Genomic DNA, 17,131 nt, shown 5'->3' with positions numbered 1-17,131 from the left:
TGGAGGCCATGGATGAGAAAACTAATCAGCAGCATCCAGTCAGGATATAAACAGGATTGGATTCAAATGCAGACTTCAGAACTGAAAAGGGCAACTCCTGGGAGCGAACATCACCAACAGCCTGTCCTGGTCAAATCATGTAGAAGCCACGGCCAAGAAAGCTCACCTGCGCCTCTACTTCCTCAGGAGGCTAGAGAAATTCGGTTTGTCCCCTTTGACTCTCACCAGCTTTTACCGATGCACCACAGAAAGCATCCTATCTGGATGCATCACAGCTTGGTACGGCAACTGCTCTGCCCAGGACCACAAGAAACTGCAGAGAGTTGTGGACACAGCCCAGTGCATCATGGACACCAGCCTCCCCTCCTTGGACTCTGTCTTTACCTCTCGTTGTCTTGGTGAAGCAGCCAGCATAATCAAAGACCCCACCCACCCGGGTCATTCTCTCCTCTTTTATCGGGTAGAAGATACAGGTGCCTGAGGGCACGTACCACCAGACTTAAGGACAGCTTCTACCCCACTGTGATAAGACTATTGAACAGTTCCCTTATACGATGAGATGGACTATGACCTCACGATCTACCTCATTGTGACCTTGCACCTTATTGCACTGCACTTTCTCTGTAGCTGTGACACTTTACTCTGTACTGTTATTGTTTTTACCTGTACTACATTAATACACTCTGTACTGACTCAATGTAACTGCACTGCATAATGAATTGACCTGTACGATCGGTTTGTAAGACAAGCTTTTCACTGTACCTTGGTACAAGTGACAATAATAAACCAATACCTCCTTGCCTCCCCAGTTTAAAATAGCAAAGCTACTTGTCTACTTCTTGCCTTCATAGAGTCAGTCATTCAGCTGAGAAAGAGGACCTTCGGCGTCTATGCTGACCACCATGCTTATCTGCACTAATCCCACTGCCTGCATTAATTCCATATCCCTCCGTGCCCTGTTCATTCAAGTACCTGTCCAGAAGCCTCTTGAATGTTGTTGCACTGTTCCTCTGGCAGCTCATTCCAGATACCAAACACTGTGTGAAAAATTGACCCTCAGATCCCCTTTAAACCTCCTCCCTCTCACCTTGCACTATTCCCTCTAGGTTTAGACATCCCTACCATGGGAAACAGACGCTAGCCATCATAATCTATGCCCTTCATAATCTTATACAGCTCTCAGCCTCCTTTGCTCCAGAGAAAACAGACACAGCCTATCCAATCTCTCCTTGCAACTCAAGCCTTCCAATTCAGGCAACATCGTCGTGAATCATTTCTGTACCCTCTCTAGTCACATCCTTCCTGGAGTGTGGTGACCAGAACTGCACACAATATTCCAAGTGCAGCCTAACCAATGGCTATTTCATGTTACAATGAAGCATGTAGGAAAATAAGCACAGCAGAGAAATTGGTAGGAAAGATCTATTTTCCTTGAAAACTTATTCTTAACATGTGCTTCAAGTTGCCACATGAAGTGCGTTTCTACATTCTGCTGTGTTCCTCAGTTCCTGTCCTCTCCAGCTTGTAGTTTTGTTAACAGAACCAGCTTATATCCAAATCGTTGATAAGAATGTACAAGGCATGGTTAGTAAGTTTGCAGATGACACTAAAATAGGTGCTTATAGTGGACAGTGAATAAGGTTATCAAAAATTACAGTAGGATCTTGATCAGTTGAGTAACTGCGCTGAGGAATGGCAAATGGAGTTTAATTCGGATAAGTGTGAGGTGTTGCATTTTGGAAAATCAAATCAAGGTAGGACTTTCACAGTGAACGGCAGGGCCCTGGTGAGTGTTGTAGAACAGAGGGACCTTGGAGTACAAGTACATGGTTCACTGAAAGTAGTCACAGGTAGACAGGGTGGTGAAGACGGATTTTGGCACACTGGCCTACATAAGTCAAGGCATTGAGCAGAAAAGTTGGGAGGTCATGGTGCAGTTGTACAGGATGCTGGTGAGGCCGCACTTGGAGTATTGTGTACAGTTTTGGTCACCCTGCTCTAGCAAAGATGTCATTAAACTGGAAAGAGTGCAGAAACAATTTACAAGGATGTTGCCAGGACTTGAGGAACTGAGTTATAGGGAGAGGTTGGACAGGCTAGGACTTTATTCCTTACAGCATAGGAGACGGAGGGGTGACCTTAAAGCAGTGTATAAAATCATGAGGGGCCATAGATAAGGTGAATGCATTCAGTCTCCACATCCCACCTCCACTGCCCCCCCCCACCCCCAGATTTGGGTTTTCAAGAACTAGAGGGCATAGGTTTAAAGTGAGAGGGGAAAGATTTAAGAGGAACATGAGGGGCAATTTTTTTTTCCAAAAGCGAAGGGTGGTATCCATGTGGAATGAGCCACCAGAGGAAGTGAGAAAACACAATGACGCTGGAGGAACTCAGCAGGCCAGTCAGCATCATTGGAGAAAAGCAGGCGTTCAATGTTTCGGGTCAGGACCGTTTTCTCCACAGATGCTGCCTGGCCTGCTGAGTTCCTCCAGCATCATTATGTTTTTCTAAATTCCAGCATCTGCAATCCTTTGTTTCTCTAGTTCTGCCAGAGGAAGTGGTTGAGACGGGTACAATAACAACGTTTAAAAGATAGTTGGACAGGTACATGGAAAGGTTTAGAGGGATATGGGCCAAAAGCTGGCAGATGGGGCTCGGATGGGGCATCTTGGTCAGCACGGACCAGTTGGGCCGAAGGGCCTGTTTCCGTGCTGTATGACTCACCGTAATGGACTTTCAGGTTTGGCTGTTTCCCACTATCAAAATTTGCAGTTGCTGAAAATTTGAAACAAAAACAGAAAATGCTGGAAATACCCAGCAGGTCAGGCAGCATCTGTGGACAGAAGCAGAGTTAATGCTTCAGGTCAAAGACCCTTCATTAGAACTGGGAAAGGAGAAAGAAGTGAAGGATGGATTGGACAAAGGGAATATCTCAGGTAGGGTGAGGGCAGGGTTGGCCTGAGGATAAGCAGTAAATGATGTCATCTGGTGGATGGGGGTAGGTAGGGAGAAAACTTTGTTTATACAATAACTCAAGTATGTTTGAGTTACCCTTGGTCACTCCATGCTAAACTATCACACCTTGTTAGTGCCACAGGGTTAGAAAGAGAAGGAGAAGAAAACAAACAAATTATTAAATAGTCAAGCCAGCTACACCTGGAGTCATTGGCTGAGGGCAGGTTCAAGCATTTTAGAGTACTGTGTCCAGTTCTGGTCACCTCATTATAGGAAGGACATGGAAGCGTTGGAGAGGGTGCAGAGGAGAATTTACCAGGAGTATGGATTATGAGGACAGACTGAGGGAGCTAGGGCTTTACTCTTTGGAGAGGAGGAGGATGAGGGGAGACATGATAGAGGTGTACAAAATATTACAAGGAATAGATAGAGTGGACAACCAGCACCTCTTCCCAGGACACCAATGCTCAATACAAGGGGGCATGGCTTTAAAGTAATGGGTGGGAAGTTCAAGGGAGATATAAGAGGAGGGTTTTTTTTACCCAGAGAGTGGTTGGGGCATGGAATGCGCTGCCTGGGGCGGTGGTCGAGACAGGTACATTGGTAAAATTCAAGAGATTACTAGATAAGCATATGGAGGAATTTAAAATAGAGGGATATGTGGGAGGAAGGGGTTAGATAGTCTTAGGCGAGGTTTAAAGGTTGGCACAACATGATGGGCCGAAGGGCCTTATTGTGCTGTACTGTTCTATATCCCTCATGGTCTAAACCTGCCAACAAAAGATCTGGGTTCACCGTAGATACAAGAGACTGCAGATGCTGAAAACCCTTCATCTGGACTGTCTCCCCCTCGCTAGCATAGAGGGGTGGGGGTGGGGAAAGAGGCAGCAAGCGACAGGTGGATCCAGGTGAGGAGGGGCTGACTGGCAGATGGAGTCAGGTGAGGGAGGGAAGGGTGGAGATAGCGCCAGAGGTTGGGAGGCGAAAGATGGAGGTTACAAAGGGCTGCAGATTGTGTACTCTAATATGAAAGGAAGGTGAAGAGGAACAAAATAAGGGAGGGCAGATGGGAACAGTGGGGGATGGGGGTGGGTGGTGAGGGGACCCAGTATGAGGAGTGTGCGGGTGACCGGCAGATGGAGTGGGTCAAGATTTAGGTTTACATATAAATTCTGGGCCAAGTGTGGAGCTGTCAGTCTGACACCCATCCAAGTCACCTTCATCCAGAGAGATAAAAGGAGAGAAAGAGGATGATGGGGAAATACAAGTACTTATAGTAAACCGACAGATGACTACAGGAGGCAAATGACACAAGAACTGGAAATGTAGTGAATGGTGGGGTGAGGAGGAGCTATACACTCATTATATTCCTGTACACATTTAAAAAAAACTAGGATGATCACAAAGGCTGTATAAAAGCCTACTGGACCCTGAGGCATTGAGCATAAAAGCAAAGATGATTCAATGTACATTCCTGCACTTAAGACCTTACCTGATATTGGTGATCATGGTTTCCATCTCCGACTGACTCCCTTTCATCGTGTCTTCCTTTACGACAGAGGCTCGGCTTTCTGTGGTAAACATTCCACTGACATCCCGATACGCACAAAGGGCTATCACCTTGGACAACTGGAAAGGCAGTTTTTGAAAATGCAATGATGTTAGTCAAGCACCTGGCCAGCATTGCAGAGAATCAGGATAGCACAATGTCACAAGACCACAGCAACACTAATTCCACTGTTACTTCAGTTCAATGTGCAAGCAAAGGCACATCAGAACATAAACTGTACACAGAATCAAAGGACTATTAAGGCACAAAAGAAGGCCACTCAGGCTATCGAGCCTATGCCATCTCTCAACCCTTAGTTCCATCTCCCCTGAGCCATTCAAATTATTCCCCAGGCACCTGCCCAATTCCTTTCAAGTTCTGTGGTTGATTCTATTTCCACCAGCCCTACAAGCAGGGAGTTCCAGGGAAATAAAAGCAGCTTTTTCCTCAGTGTGTCTTTTCTGAAGAATCTTGTACTCTGGTTCTTTAACCGTTAGCTCATGGTCCGCACTTTGTTTCTTCCCTAATCAGCCAGCCTATCTCGTCTTCTTTCGGACTGTTACCATCCTCACCAGTTACTGCACTTCCAAGCTGTGTACTCTCTGCCTCTTTCTGTGCTGTATCTCTCTACGACTCTACCCTCTGGCCTGAATAACTACTGTTCAGTACTATAATCTGCTTTAAAGCTAATCTCCTATCTGTGCTGCCATTGGCTTTAATTTCATGAGCCTCAACTTTGATACCCGGGTTTTTATGCAAGAACTTATGAAAGTCTGTAGACAGTTCCTGCATCACCAGTCCCCGTAACCGCTTCAGATACCAACAAGGTTCATGAAACTTGATTTCTCTTTAAAAATTCCTTGCTAGCTCTTTTTCTAACTCAAATTCCCTCAGATAAAAAATAATTCCCTATTTTGGCCCTGATTACTGGTTCTAAAAGCTGCCTCACAATTGAGGATAAACTATAGCTCCTTGGATGTTCATGCGCCCCTTTTTGAAAAAGGGGGTTACATTTGCCATTTTCTTGTCCTACTGACATCACCATCCACACATCTCAGGAGGATTGTTAGACCGTGGCAAGACCTTCTGCAACATCCACCATCATCGCCTTCGGATGCATCCTATCCGGGCCTGGTGCTTTACTTTAAACATAGCCAACCTTTCTGGGAGAACCTTCCACAGTGCAATTTTTAAAAAATGATTCCCTATTTTATCCCTACACCTGGAAGGTGTTGATGGCCAATAGGAAGACTGTCTTACAGGCCCTGGAACTGAGTTGTCATTGAACATAGAACACTACAGCACATAATTGGTGTCATCTTCAGCTGATATTCAAACATGCTCCCATACCTAACTGGGCAATGGGAAAATTCTGACTGAGCCTGTGGACAGAAGCCAAGTGGACCACTCCTTAATTCCGGGCTCTGTTCTTTGAATCTTAAATGAAGACCACTCTGTCCATTGTGCTTGTGCTGTAGTTCCCAGAGAATACTCTCCATTTCGTCTCCTCCATCAGTCCTGATGCGGGGCTTCGACCTGAAATGTCGACAATTCCTTTCCCCCTTCACAGATGCTGCTCAACCTGCATTTAGTTCCCTTCTCCTCACCCCTTTGCCTTGCCTTTTTTTCATTTTCAATTAATAACAATTCCCTTTTGAATCTGCTTCCACTGCTCAGCCAGTGTACTCCAAAAGTTAAAATAATTCTCACCTGTCCCCCGGTTCTTTTGTAGTCAACTCAGACTAATAACTAAACGTGGGAGCTTCTTGGTCTGTTTGGACCAGTCCTGTAAACACTGACCGAGTTCTAATTATTAAGAAATTCCAATGACAACACCAAATTGTTTAGAGTTTTCTGCAGCCGATAACAATATTGAAGACCAAGGGGGATAGATTTCCGTGCTCAAAGGTATTCAAAGAATACAGGAATGAGGCAGGCACATGAGAATGAGGTTGAAAGTCAGCTGTGAATTTTAGCTCAGGAACACCAGAGCCATATCGGATAGCACAACGCTATTACAGCGCCAGCAACCCAGGTTCAATTCCAGCTGCTGTCTGTAAGGAGTTTGTACGTTCTCCCTGTGTCTGCGTGGGTTTCCTCCGGATGCTCCGGCTTCCTCCCACATTCCAAAGACGTACAGGTTAGGAAGTTGTGGGCGTGCTATGTTGGCACCGAAAGCGTGGCGACACTTGCGGGCTGCCCCCAGAGCACTCTACACAAAGATGCATTTCACTGTGCGTTTCGATGTACATGTAACTAATAAAAAAATCTTATCTTACTTTATGTTCATTTCCCCATTTCAAATGTTCCTAATTCACAGCATTGACGAGGAGAGAAGAGGAGGAGGAGGGTAATCAGTGGGCAGTGGTAAGCTGAGGGTGGTTTGAGCCTGAAAGCCTTGCCTGGTGTGCAGCTGAGTGGTAGAATCTGGGGGGAGATGATGAGAACGTGGAGACAATTAAAATGGGATTCGTATAGGATTAATGTACAGGGTGGGGGATAGTCAGCATGGACTCAGCGGGCTAAAGGACCCTTTTAGTTGCTGTTTATTCTGTGAACACCTCGTTATTCTTTGTTTTGCACTTACCTCGTTATTCTTTCTTGCACTATTTTTGTAATTTATAGTAATGTTGCTCTGTACTGCTGCCACAAAACAAACCTCATATCATGCAAGTCAGTGATAATAAATCTGATTACGATCTGCTTCTTCTGATCTGCTACTGAATCCAAGTTGCTTGTAGGGAATATTAGCCCGAGAGGCATCACTTCCCCAAGTTGTGATCTGAACTTCCTTCAAGCACAGTGCTTTGCAGGTGGCACTTGACTGACCATAAAACATTGGAGCAGAATTAGGCCATTTGGCCCATAGAGTCTGCTCTGCCATTCCATCGTGGGCGAGTTGTTTTTCCTTCTCAACCCTGTTCTACTGCCTTCTCCCCGTAACCTTTGACACCCTTACTAATCAAGAACCTATCAACCTCCACTTTAAATATACCCAATGACTTGGCCTCCACAGCCATCTGTGGCAATGAATTCCACAGATTCACCACCCTGTGGCTGAAGAAATTCCTCACCTCTGTTCTAAAGGGACGTCCTTTTATTCTGAGGCTATGCCGTCTGGTCCTAAGGTTGCTCCTCTCTCCTTGCGTTGTGCAGGAATACTTACCATGTGTATCTGTGGTTTCTGCATGGTCAGTCTGTGGGTGTTTCCTCCGTATGTGTCGCGCTTCAGAACAAACATCGTGACCTGACCTTCTCCACTCATGATCACCACATAGGGATCACACACTGCACAGTGCATTATCGGCGAGCCCAGATCCACAGGAATGAAGTGCAGCTGGTTCACTGAGAGAGAAGGAAGGGTCATTCAGAAGCAGCAAAAATTGGAATAAAACATAGAACAGTACAGCACAGGAACAGGCCCTTCAGCCCACAACGTCTGTGCCGACCATGATGCCAGATTAAACTAATCCTGTTTGCCTGCACGTGATCCATATCCCTCCATTCTCTGCCAAGTCATGTGTCTAAATGCCTCTTAAGCACTTAATCTGCTTTCACCACCTCCCCTGGCAGCATGTTCCAGGTACCTACCAGCCTGGGTAAAAAAAACTTGCCTTGCACATCTCCTTGCCTACTGTTACAAGACTATTAAATGGTTCCCTAGTACAATAAGGTAGACTTTTGACCTCACAATCTACCTCATTATGACCTTGCACCTTATTGTCTGCCTGCACTGCACTTTCTCTGTAACATTATTTTGCATTCTGTTGTCATTTTACCCTGTACTACCTCAATGCACATGTGATGAAATGATCTGTATGGACGGTATGCAAAATAAAGTTTTTCACTGTACCTCGGTACATGTGACAATAATAAACCAAGTTACTTTAAACTTTCCCCCTCTTACCTTAAAGCTATGCCCTGGAATGGGACAACAGTTGAGACAAGTCTAACCAAACTACACTACACAGTCAAAAATGCCAACACCCCTGCAATACAGGTAACTGCAAACTAGCTCATGAGATTTAGAAAATGCATTGATACAGAATTTTCACAATATCAGGATGTCACAGACTGCTTCACAGCCAATGAATTTACCGCTAAAGCATCATCACTGTGGTGTGAAAAGTAGCAGCCAGTGCGCAGCAAGATTCCAGAAAGAGAAGCAAGAAAAACAACTCTGTATTCCATTGTTTCAACAATGTTAAGGGACGGTGTCACAGGTAGACAGGGTGGTGAAAAAGGCGTTTAGCACACTGGTCTTCATCAGTCAGGGCACTGAGTCTAGGAGTTGGGATATTATGCTGCAGTTGTACAAGTCATTGGTGAGGCCACACTTGGAGTACCGTGTACAGTTTTGGTCAATGTTATAGCAAAGATATGGTTAAACTGGAAAGAGTGCAGAGAAAATTTACCAGGATGTTGTCAGGATGAGAAGGCCTGAGTCATAGGGAGAGGTTGACCAGGCTGGGTCTTTATTCCTTGGAACGTAGGAGAATGAGGGGCGACCTTATAGAAGTGTTCAAAATTATGAGAGGTGTAGATAAGGTGGATGGTCTTTCCCCTAGGGTAGGGGAGTTCAAAACTAGGAGGCGTGGGTTTAGGGTGAGGGGGCAAGATTTGAAAGGGACCTGAGGGGCAACTTTTTCACACTGAGGGTGGTGAGTGTATGGAACGAGCTGCCAGAGGAAGTGGCTGAGGCAGGTACAAAAGTATCATTCAAGTACTTCTTAAATAGGTACATGGAGCGGCGGGGCTTTAGAGGGATATGGGATGAACGCTGGAAATTGGGACTAGTGGGTGTGGGCACCGTGGCGGCATGGACGGGTTGGGCCAAAGGTTCTGTATCTGTGCTGTATTGCTCCATGACAAGTTCTCCAAGAACCAGGAGAACTTTCTTGCTTAATAGTGTTGGATTCCGCTTGAGCCGGCAGAAGAGACCTTGACTGAAGTTTTCATCTGAGAGACAGCACCTTTGATGGCGAAGCACTCCCACTGTGTGGACACTAGGAATGTCAAGCCACCTTCGCTCTAAGTTATACAGCTCAAGCACTCCCTACAGGAGAGAACTCCCAGGTTTGTAAGGATAAATTCTATAACAGTACTGGGTATTATACATAAGCGCATTACTGAAGCCCTGCCACACGAATGCTGGGAATTGTATAAACTACTGGTGCCCAGCACAGATCCAATACCAATAGCCTACAAGCAGCTCACAGCACAATGATGCACGATAGACCGAGTGGAAGGTACACAACCTGTGGGTTATGATGGGCTGAATGAATTGATTTCCACACACTATTTAATGGTAACATTACCACAATCATTGATGTCTGATTGCTAATCATGCCAAACACCATCTCATTAGGCAGGGAGGTGCAGATCTGCTCAACATGTCGATTCTTTTCAAAGAAATGCACTACACTGAAACCAATGCAAAAAACTACTGAAGGAACTCAGCAGGTCAAGCAACATCTGTGGAGGGAAATGGACAGTCACCGTTTCAGGTCGAGACCCTTCACCAGTTCCTCCAGCAGTTTGTTTTTTTGCTCCAGATTCTAGTATCTGCAGTCTCTTATATCTACTGAAACTAATGACAGGTTCCAATAAAAAGAACCTGCAATGTTCCACACTCATGTTATCATGAGAGCCTCTGGCCTGGGAATCAGAAGACAGAACAAGAATCCTTGACTGTTGTCTCAGATGGATGCAGACAATGAGGGCTGTTTTCTCCAGAGCAGCGTAGGCTGAGGGAAGATTTGATAGAAGGTTATAAAATTATGCGAGGCATAGAGTACACAGCCAGTATTTTTCTTCTCAGGATTGAAATGTCTAGTACCGGAGGGCATGTACTTAAGGTGAGAGGAGGGAAAGTACAAAGGAGATGTGCAAAACAAGTTTTTTTTTTAACAGAGTGGTAGGGGCCTGGAATGCACTGCCAGGGGTGGTGGTGGAGGCAGATGGCATAAGAACAGCTAAGAGACAGGAGTATGAATATGCAGAGAATATGGTCAATGTCTGGGGAAGAGGGATTAGATTAATTAGGAGCCATTGGTTTAATTAGTTCCGCACAACATCATGGGCTGAAGGGCCATGACATTCTATGCAATCCCGCACACTGCTTCAAAGAACAGGGGTGGCCTCCTCAGTATCCTGCCTAGTATTTATCAGTCACCTTGCTGGATGTGGGAACTTGCTGTGCACAAACTGTTTCCTACATAACAACAGAATTACACTGAAGTACTTCACTGGTTAGAAAGCATTTTGGAATGTCTTGATTGGGAGATTTGGGGGCACAAAGCAATTATCAGACTTTTACTTCGTTCGGCTTTCTCTCCACATAAAGTATATATTTTGACCAAATGTTCTCAGCCACAGCAGCAAGAATGTGTTTCATCTCTGGTTTTCTATCCTTTTCACTTGGTAGTTTTTTGTCTCTTCTCTCTGTACCCCAATACAAACTATTGGTACAATTTGTTTTCTTTAAGTAAGGCGCCACTAAATGGCTCCGCTAAAGTGTGACTTGCAGGTAAGAACATGAATAGATTGAACCTGTTGTAAGACACACTGATGCTAGGACTGATTACAGCTGCATCCATTAGGTATAAATACTTACCACCCTCCAGTAGCCGGATTCCCAGCGGTGAAACCTGCACAATGTATTTATTGTCTCCAATGTTGCCGGCAAAAATGGTTGGACCTTGTGTGGCAAAACCACTGGCATCCAGCTCCATGATTTCCTGACCAGTCTGCAAGATCTGCCATTAGGAGAGATGGAGACACAGACGAGTTAGTGTTAACCAGGGCAACTGAACAAGCATCAGATGTGGCTCACAGAGCAACTTTCTCAACCGTTCAAGTTCACATACCACTTGAGTACAAAACCTAAGCTGATATTGCAGTTGACTCAAGGAAGAACATAGACAGTACAGCACAAGAACAGGCCCTTCAGCCCACCCCATCTGTGCTGACCATGATGCCAATCCAAACTAATCCCATTTACCTGTACATCATCCATATCCTTCCCCTTCCATTCTCTGCCTGTTCATGTGCCTGTCTAAATGCCTCTTAAACATTGCTATCGTATCTGCTTCCACACCCACCCCTGGGCAGTGCATTCCAGGCACCCACCACTCTCTGTGTAATAAAAGTTGCTTCGTAAATCTCCTTTAAACTTTCCCCCTCTCACTTTAGAGCTATGTCCTCACGTAATTGACATTTCCATCCTAGCAAAAAGACAGTCTACCCTATCTAATTTTATATACTTCTATCAGGTTACCCCTCAGCCTCCGACATTCCAGAGAAAGCAATATTAGTTCGTCCAACCTTTCCTTAAAGCTAATGCTCTCCAATCTAGGCAGCATTCTGGTGAACCGCTTCTGCACCCTCTCCAGAGCCTCCATAATTCAGCAACCAGAACTGCTCATAATACTCCAAATGTGGTCTGTGGTGCAGTTTTATACAGCTGAAATATAACTTCCCGACTTTCATACTCAACACCCCAACTGATGAAGACATGCATGCTGTACACCTTCTTTGCCACCCTATCTATTTCCATTGCCAATTTCAGGGAGCTACGGAGAAGCTGGCTTAAGGAACTGTTAAAGCACGTGAATGCAAAAGATCCCAAGACTCTATTCAGAGTGGAGCTACCCTGATGTCCAAGCCATTATTCATTCTCCAGTCAACAACACCAAAGCTCATATATGACTTTGCTGATTGTAGGAGTGTGCTGTATACAATTTAATAATTTATAACAGTGACTACACTTTAAAAATTATTCCATTAACTTAAAATGCTATAGGATAACCTAACATTGTGAAAGACACTATATAAAAGCAAGTACTAAATAATTAGTTCCCAAGGAGTAATAAAGCACAAGTCAGTTCACAGAACTGGATGCAAAAGCCTCTTTAAGAAGTTATTTTTCATGGGAAATCCAGACTAGTTTCAGACACAAAATGGCACTCCAAGGGAGAAAGGTAAGATGAAGACTATTCAGAAAGCACTGCCTACCATTGTTGAGTCCTCTCGACTTAAAATGAGGAAACCATGTTTCTTCACATCTTCCTCTGGGGTGACATCTTTAGATTCCTTCTCTGCCTTCTCTCCATCTCCCGTTTGATCCTAAGTGAAGAATACCGAGTTGGGGATCAGGAAAGGAAAAAAAATTCTCAGACAGAAACAACTTAAGTTTAACATAAAGTGGAGTTCTTCTGAATAACAAATTCCTCAACCAATAGGTGAGCAGGTTAATATAGAACAGTACAACAAGAAACAGGCCCTTTGGCCCACCATGTCGCCGAATTAAACTAATCCCATCTGCCCGCACACAGTCTGCATCCCTCTATTCCCTGACTGTTAATGTGTTTGTCTAAATGTCTCTTAAGTGTTGCTATCCTATCTGCTTCCACCATCTCCCCCAACAGTGTGCTCCAGGCACCCACGACTCTGTGTAAAAAAAAAACTTGCCTCATAAATCTCCTTTACACTTTCCCCTACTCACCTGAAAGCTATGCCCTCTAGTATTTGACATTTCTCCCCGGGTAAAAAGATTAGGATTATCTACCCTATATATAATATTATAAGCATCCAACACATCAGAAAAAACAATCCAAGTTTGTCCAACCTCTCCTCATTGCTAATGCTGTCTAATCCAGGCAACACCCTGGTAAACCTCTTCTGCACCCTCTCCAAAGCCTCCACATCCTTCCTGTAATGGAGTGAACAAATCTGCACACAACGCTCCAAATGCGGCACAACCGAATTTTCATACAGCTGCAACACGACTTCCCAACATTTATACTCAACACCCTCAATGATGATGGCAAACATGCCATACACCTTCTTTACCATCTACTTGTGCTGCCATTTTCAGGGAACTGTGAACTTCCACCCCAACATCCCTCTGTACGTCATTGCTCCTGCCATTAACTGTTTAACTTTCCTCTTATATTTGACCTCCCAAAGTACAACACCTCATATCATTAAACTCCATCTGCCATTTCTCCACCTACATTTCCAACTGATCTATATCCTGCTCTATCCTTTGACATCCTTCCTCACTATCCACAACTCTGTCAACTGTGTCATCTGCAAACTTACCAATCAGCCCACCTACAGTTGCACCCAAGTCATTTCTATATATCACTAACAACAGAGGTCCCAGCACTGATCACTGCGGAACACCACTGGTCACAGACCTCCAGTCAGAATAACACCTCTCCACCACTACCCTCTGTGGCCAAACCAATTTTGAATCCTATCAAATCTCCGTGGATCCGATGTTTCTTAATCTTTTGGATTAGCCTCCTGTGAGGGACCTTATCAAAAGCTTTAGTAAAGTCCATGTAGACGACATCCACTGCCCTATCCTCAATCATCTTTGTCTCCTCCTCAAAAAACTAGTCAAGTTTTTAAGACATGACCTTGCTCACACAAAGCCATGCTGACTATCCCTAATAGGTCCATGCTTTTTCCAAATACGAGTAAGTTCTATCCCTAAGAATTTTCTCCAATGATTACCACTGACACAAGGCTCACTGGCCTATAGTTTTCCGGATTATCCCTATTGCCCTTCTTATACAAAAGGAACATTGGCTATTTTCCAGTCTTCTAAAACCTCACCTGGGGCTCAAGAGGATACGAAGATCTCTGTCAAATCCCCTGAAATCTCCTCTCATCTCCCTTAATAACCCGGGATAGATCCCATCAGGTTATTCCATATTTTTGCATTGTAGCCTAACTGCACATGGATTAGTCATGGCACTTGCCCAACGATTGGGTTGTCCTGAGGAATTGAAAGGTGCCACGTAAATGAAAGTTTCCTGCAACCCATGCTGACAAGTTAGTCTGTTTGAAGCAGTTGGTGTGATTATTGCACTACAACAATTAACATAGAACAGTCCAGCAAAGGACAGGCCATTCGGCCCACGATGTTGTGCCGATCTTGATGCCAATTTATACTAAATGTCCTCCTCCTGTGGACCATCCATATCCTTCCATTCCCTTCATATTCATGTGTCTGTCTAAAAGCCTCAAACTCCACCAGACTGCCTGCTTCCACTACTACCCCGGTAACCCATTCCTAGCACCTACCTGCGTAAATAACTTGCCCCTCATGTCACCTTTAAACTTCTCCCCTCTCACCTTAAAAGCATGTCCTCTGGTGTTTGATATTTCTACCCTAGGGAACAGATTCTGACTGTCTACCCTATCTATGCCTCTCATAATTTTTTTAGAAACCTCTATCAGGTCTCCCCTCAGCCGCCGACGTTCTAGGGAGAACAACCCAAGTTTGTCCAACCTTTCCTTAAAGCTTATACCCTCTAACCCAGGCAGCAACCTGGTAAAACTCTTATGCATCTTTTCCACGGTCTCCGCATCCTTCCTACAATGGGGTGACCAAAACTGCACACACTACTCCAACTGCGGTCTGACTGAAGTTTTACATAGCTGCAGTTACAATGAATTTCAGGCTTCCTGCAGCTATTCTTGCAGTTTTAGCTATACTAAAAATTATTCCTCAATGAACGAGATCACCAATGGATCTTGGGGCATGCAAAGAAAAGATTTAGTGAGCTTCGTTAACATGTGGGAAACAAACTAACAAAAAGGTAAATATGGTCCGATTCCTCTGGGAACCTAAATCCTTTAGCTAATTTCATCATAACAACATAAAATTAGCATTTTTACTGTAAATCAATTAAGATTCTTCAGGCAAAATCAATGACAGATGAAAACATCATCCTCCACTGGGCTAGGGAGCAGCAAACAGCCTGGGAAAATGAAGATAGGGTTTAACATGTCTTTTCATGTAGTGCAGCCAAAGTAAAGAATGGTACAGCGTTGAAGGGGAATCACTGTATGCCTGGGTCTGCCCTTCGAAAGAGTCCAACTGGCTAGGACTTTCCGCATTGCCCTGCATCCAATATCCTTCAATTATATATAAAACTTCATTTTATAAATGACTATAAACCTATTTCTTTGATTGCCATAAGATTCTAAGGAAAGGCAGATAAAAGTCAGAGCAATCCAGCACAGGCCCTTTGGCCAAACTCATCCATGCCAACCATGGTGCCCACCAAGCCAGTCCCATTTGCCCACATTTGTTCCATATCCCTCTAAACCACTCCTATCCATGTACTTATCCAAATGTCTTTTAAATGTTGTTATTGTATCTGCCTGAGTCACTTCCTCTACCAGTTCATTCCATATACACACTACCCTCTGCATGAAAAAGTTGCCCCTTAGTTCCCTTTTAAATCTTTTACCTCTCATGTTAAACCTGTGCCCTCTAGTTTTTATTTCCCCTTCCCTGGGAAAAGATTGTGTGCGTTCATCCTATCTGTGCCCCTGATGATTTTATACACCTCTAATAAGGTCATCCCTCAATCTCCTACATTCCAATGAATAAAATACTAGCCTGTGCAACCTCTCCCAGTAACCCAGGCCCTTAAGTCCTGGCAACATCCTCATAAATCTTCTCCGCACTCTTTCAGTTCAATTATGACCTTCCCAAAGTGGCAACCAAGATGGTACAGAATCACTGCAAATCAAATTTATGTTGCAGTTGTACAAGACATCGGTGAGGCTACACCTGGAATACTGCATACAGTTTTGGTTACCCTGTTATAGGAAAGACATCATTAAGCTCAGTACTTTGCTCACTTTCTGCTATACAATCGCCCTAACATTTATCACTAGTCTCCTTTTTAAATTTATTTTAATCTCTATGTCCTTATTATCCAGAGCCTTGTGGATCCAGTTTGCCCCAAATCAGCTCAATGTTCACTTACTGTTTGACCTGATGATTTTTGATTCCAATCATCTCGAGCTAAATCCCTTTTAATTGATTCCTCTCCAATTGAATGTTGTCAAAGTTTGATTTTTCCAGAACTTCTGGAATCACTATTGTGATTAATGAATCACGTTACACTTGCACCCACTCATTCCCCAGAACCAGGCCTACAAAGACTGATTGTGCATGTCGTGATTAACTGCGTAAATGATCATCACAGCATCCAAAATAAATTTTAAAATAAGACTCCTAATTATCTCCTCACAATTCCCACTCTCTGTTGCTGCTGCTTCTCTTTCTGGAGATAAAACACTGCTGATGTACGTTATACTGTGCTGAGAGAAAAGCTTAAACAGCCCTTTGGTTAATATGTAGAACTTGAAAGAATCTCAGATAATTATCTTAGTGCATACCTTTGTGTTCACCTCATCCTTCTTATCGGAGGCAATCACCGTCCACATATCATGGCAGCCAGGAAGCTCAAAGGTTGTGACCACCTGGGCTCGGATACTTCGCTGTTTGAACAGAAGGCACAGGGTCATCTGGTTAGCTGCCTTTCATAATAATTACCATTGAATCTCCTCTGGCGAGCCTCATTGTTGTCACATTAGCTACTGATCGGGGCATGTCCATTTTAAAGAGCAGCTACCCAGGGACAACCCACGGGGAACTGGAATAAATTGATCCACAGATCGGTCACAGACAAATTACAACAGTTGCTGCAAAGTGTCTCTGGACTGACAAACGCTTCGCGCCCAACTCCAGTTATCCCCTTGACCCAGAGGGAAATCTAATGCTTAAATTCCTTGTAGTAGTAGGAATTGGAA

At 44.2% G+C, this 17,131-nt stretch overlaps 1 protein-coding gene across 1 annotated transcript in view; it reads right to left on the bottom strand.

Moving 5' to 3' along the window:
- The window catches only part of cpsf1 (cleavage and polyadenylation specific factor 1), a 94,019-nt gene that overhangs the window by 33,411 nt on the left and 43,477 nt on the right, over positions 1-17,131 (bottom strand). The window contains 5 exon segments of the mRNA XM_052015499.1: positions 4,448-4,584; positions 7,671-7,849; positions 11,121-11,262; positions 12,521-12,631; positions 16,718-16,819. Of these exon segments, the coding sequence (XP_051871459.1) occupies positions 4,448-4,584; positions 7,671-7,849; positions 11,121-11,262; positions 12,521-12,631; positions 16,718-16,819 (671 nt within the window).

This window comes from Pristis pectinata, chromosome 5, assembly GCF_009764475.1.
Source record: "Pristis pectinata isolate sPriPec2 chromosome 5, sPriPec2.1.pri, whole genome shotgun sequence".
Lineage (NCBI taxonomy): Eukaryota > Metazoa > Chordata > Chondrichthyes > Rhinopristiformes > Pristidae > Pristis > Pristis pectinata.
This window is presented reverse-complemented; position numbering and strand designations above follow the sequence as displayed.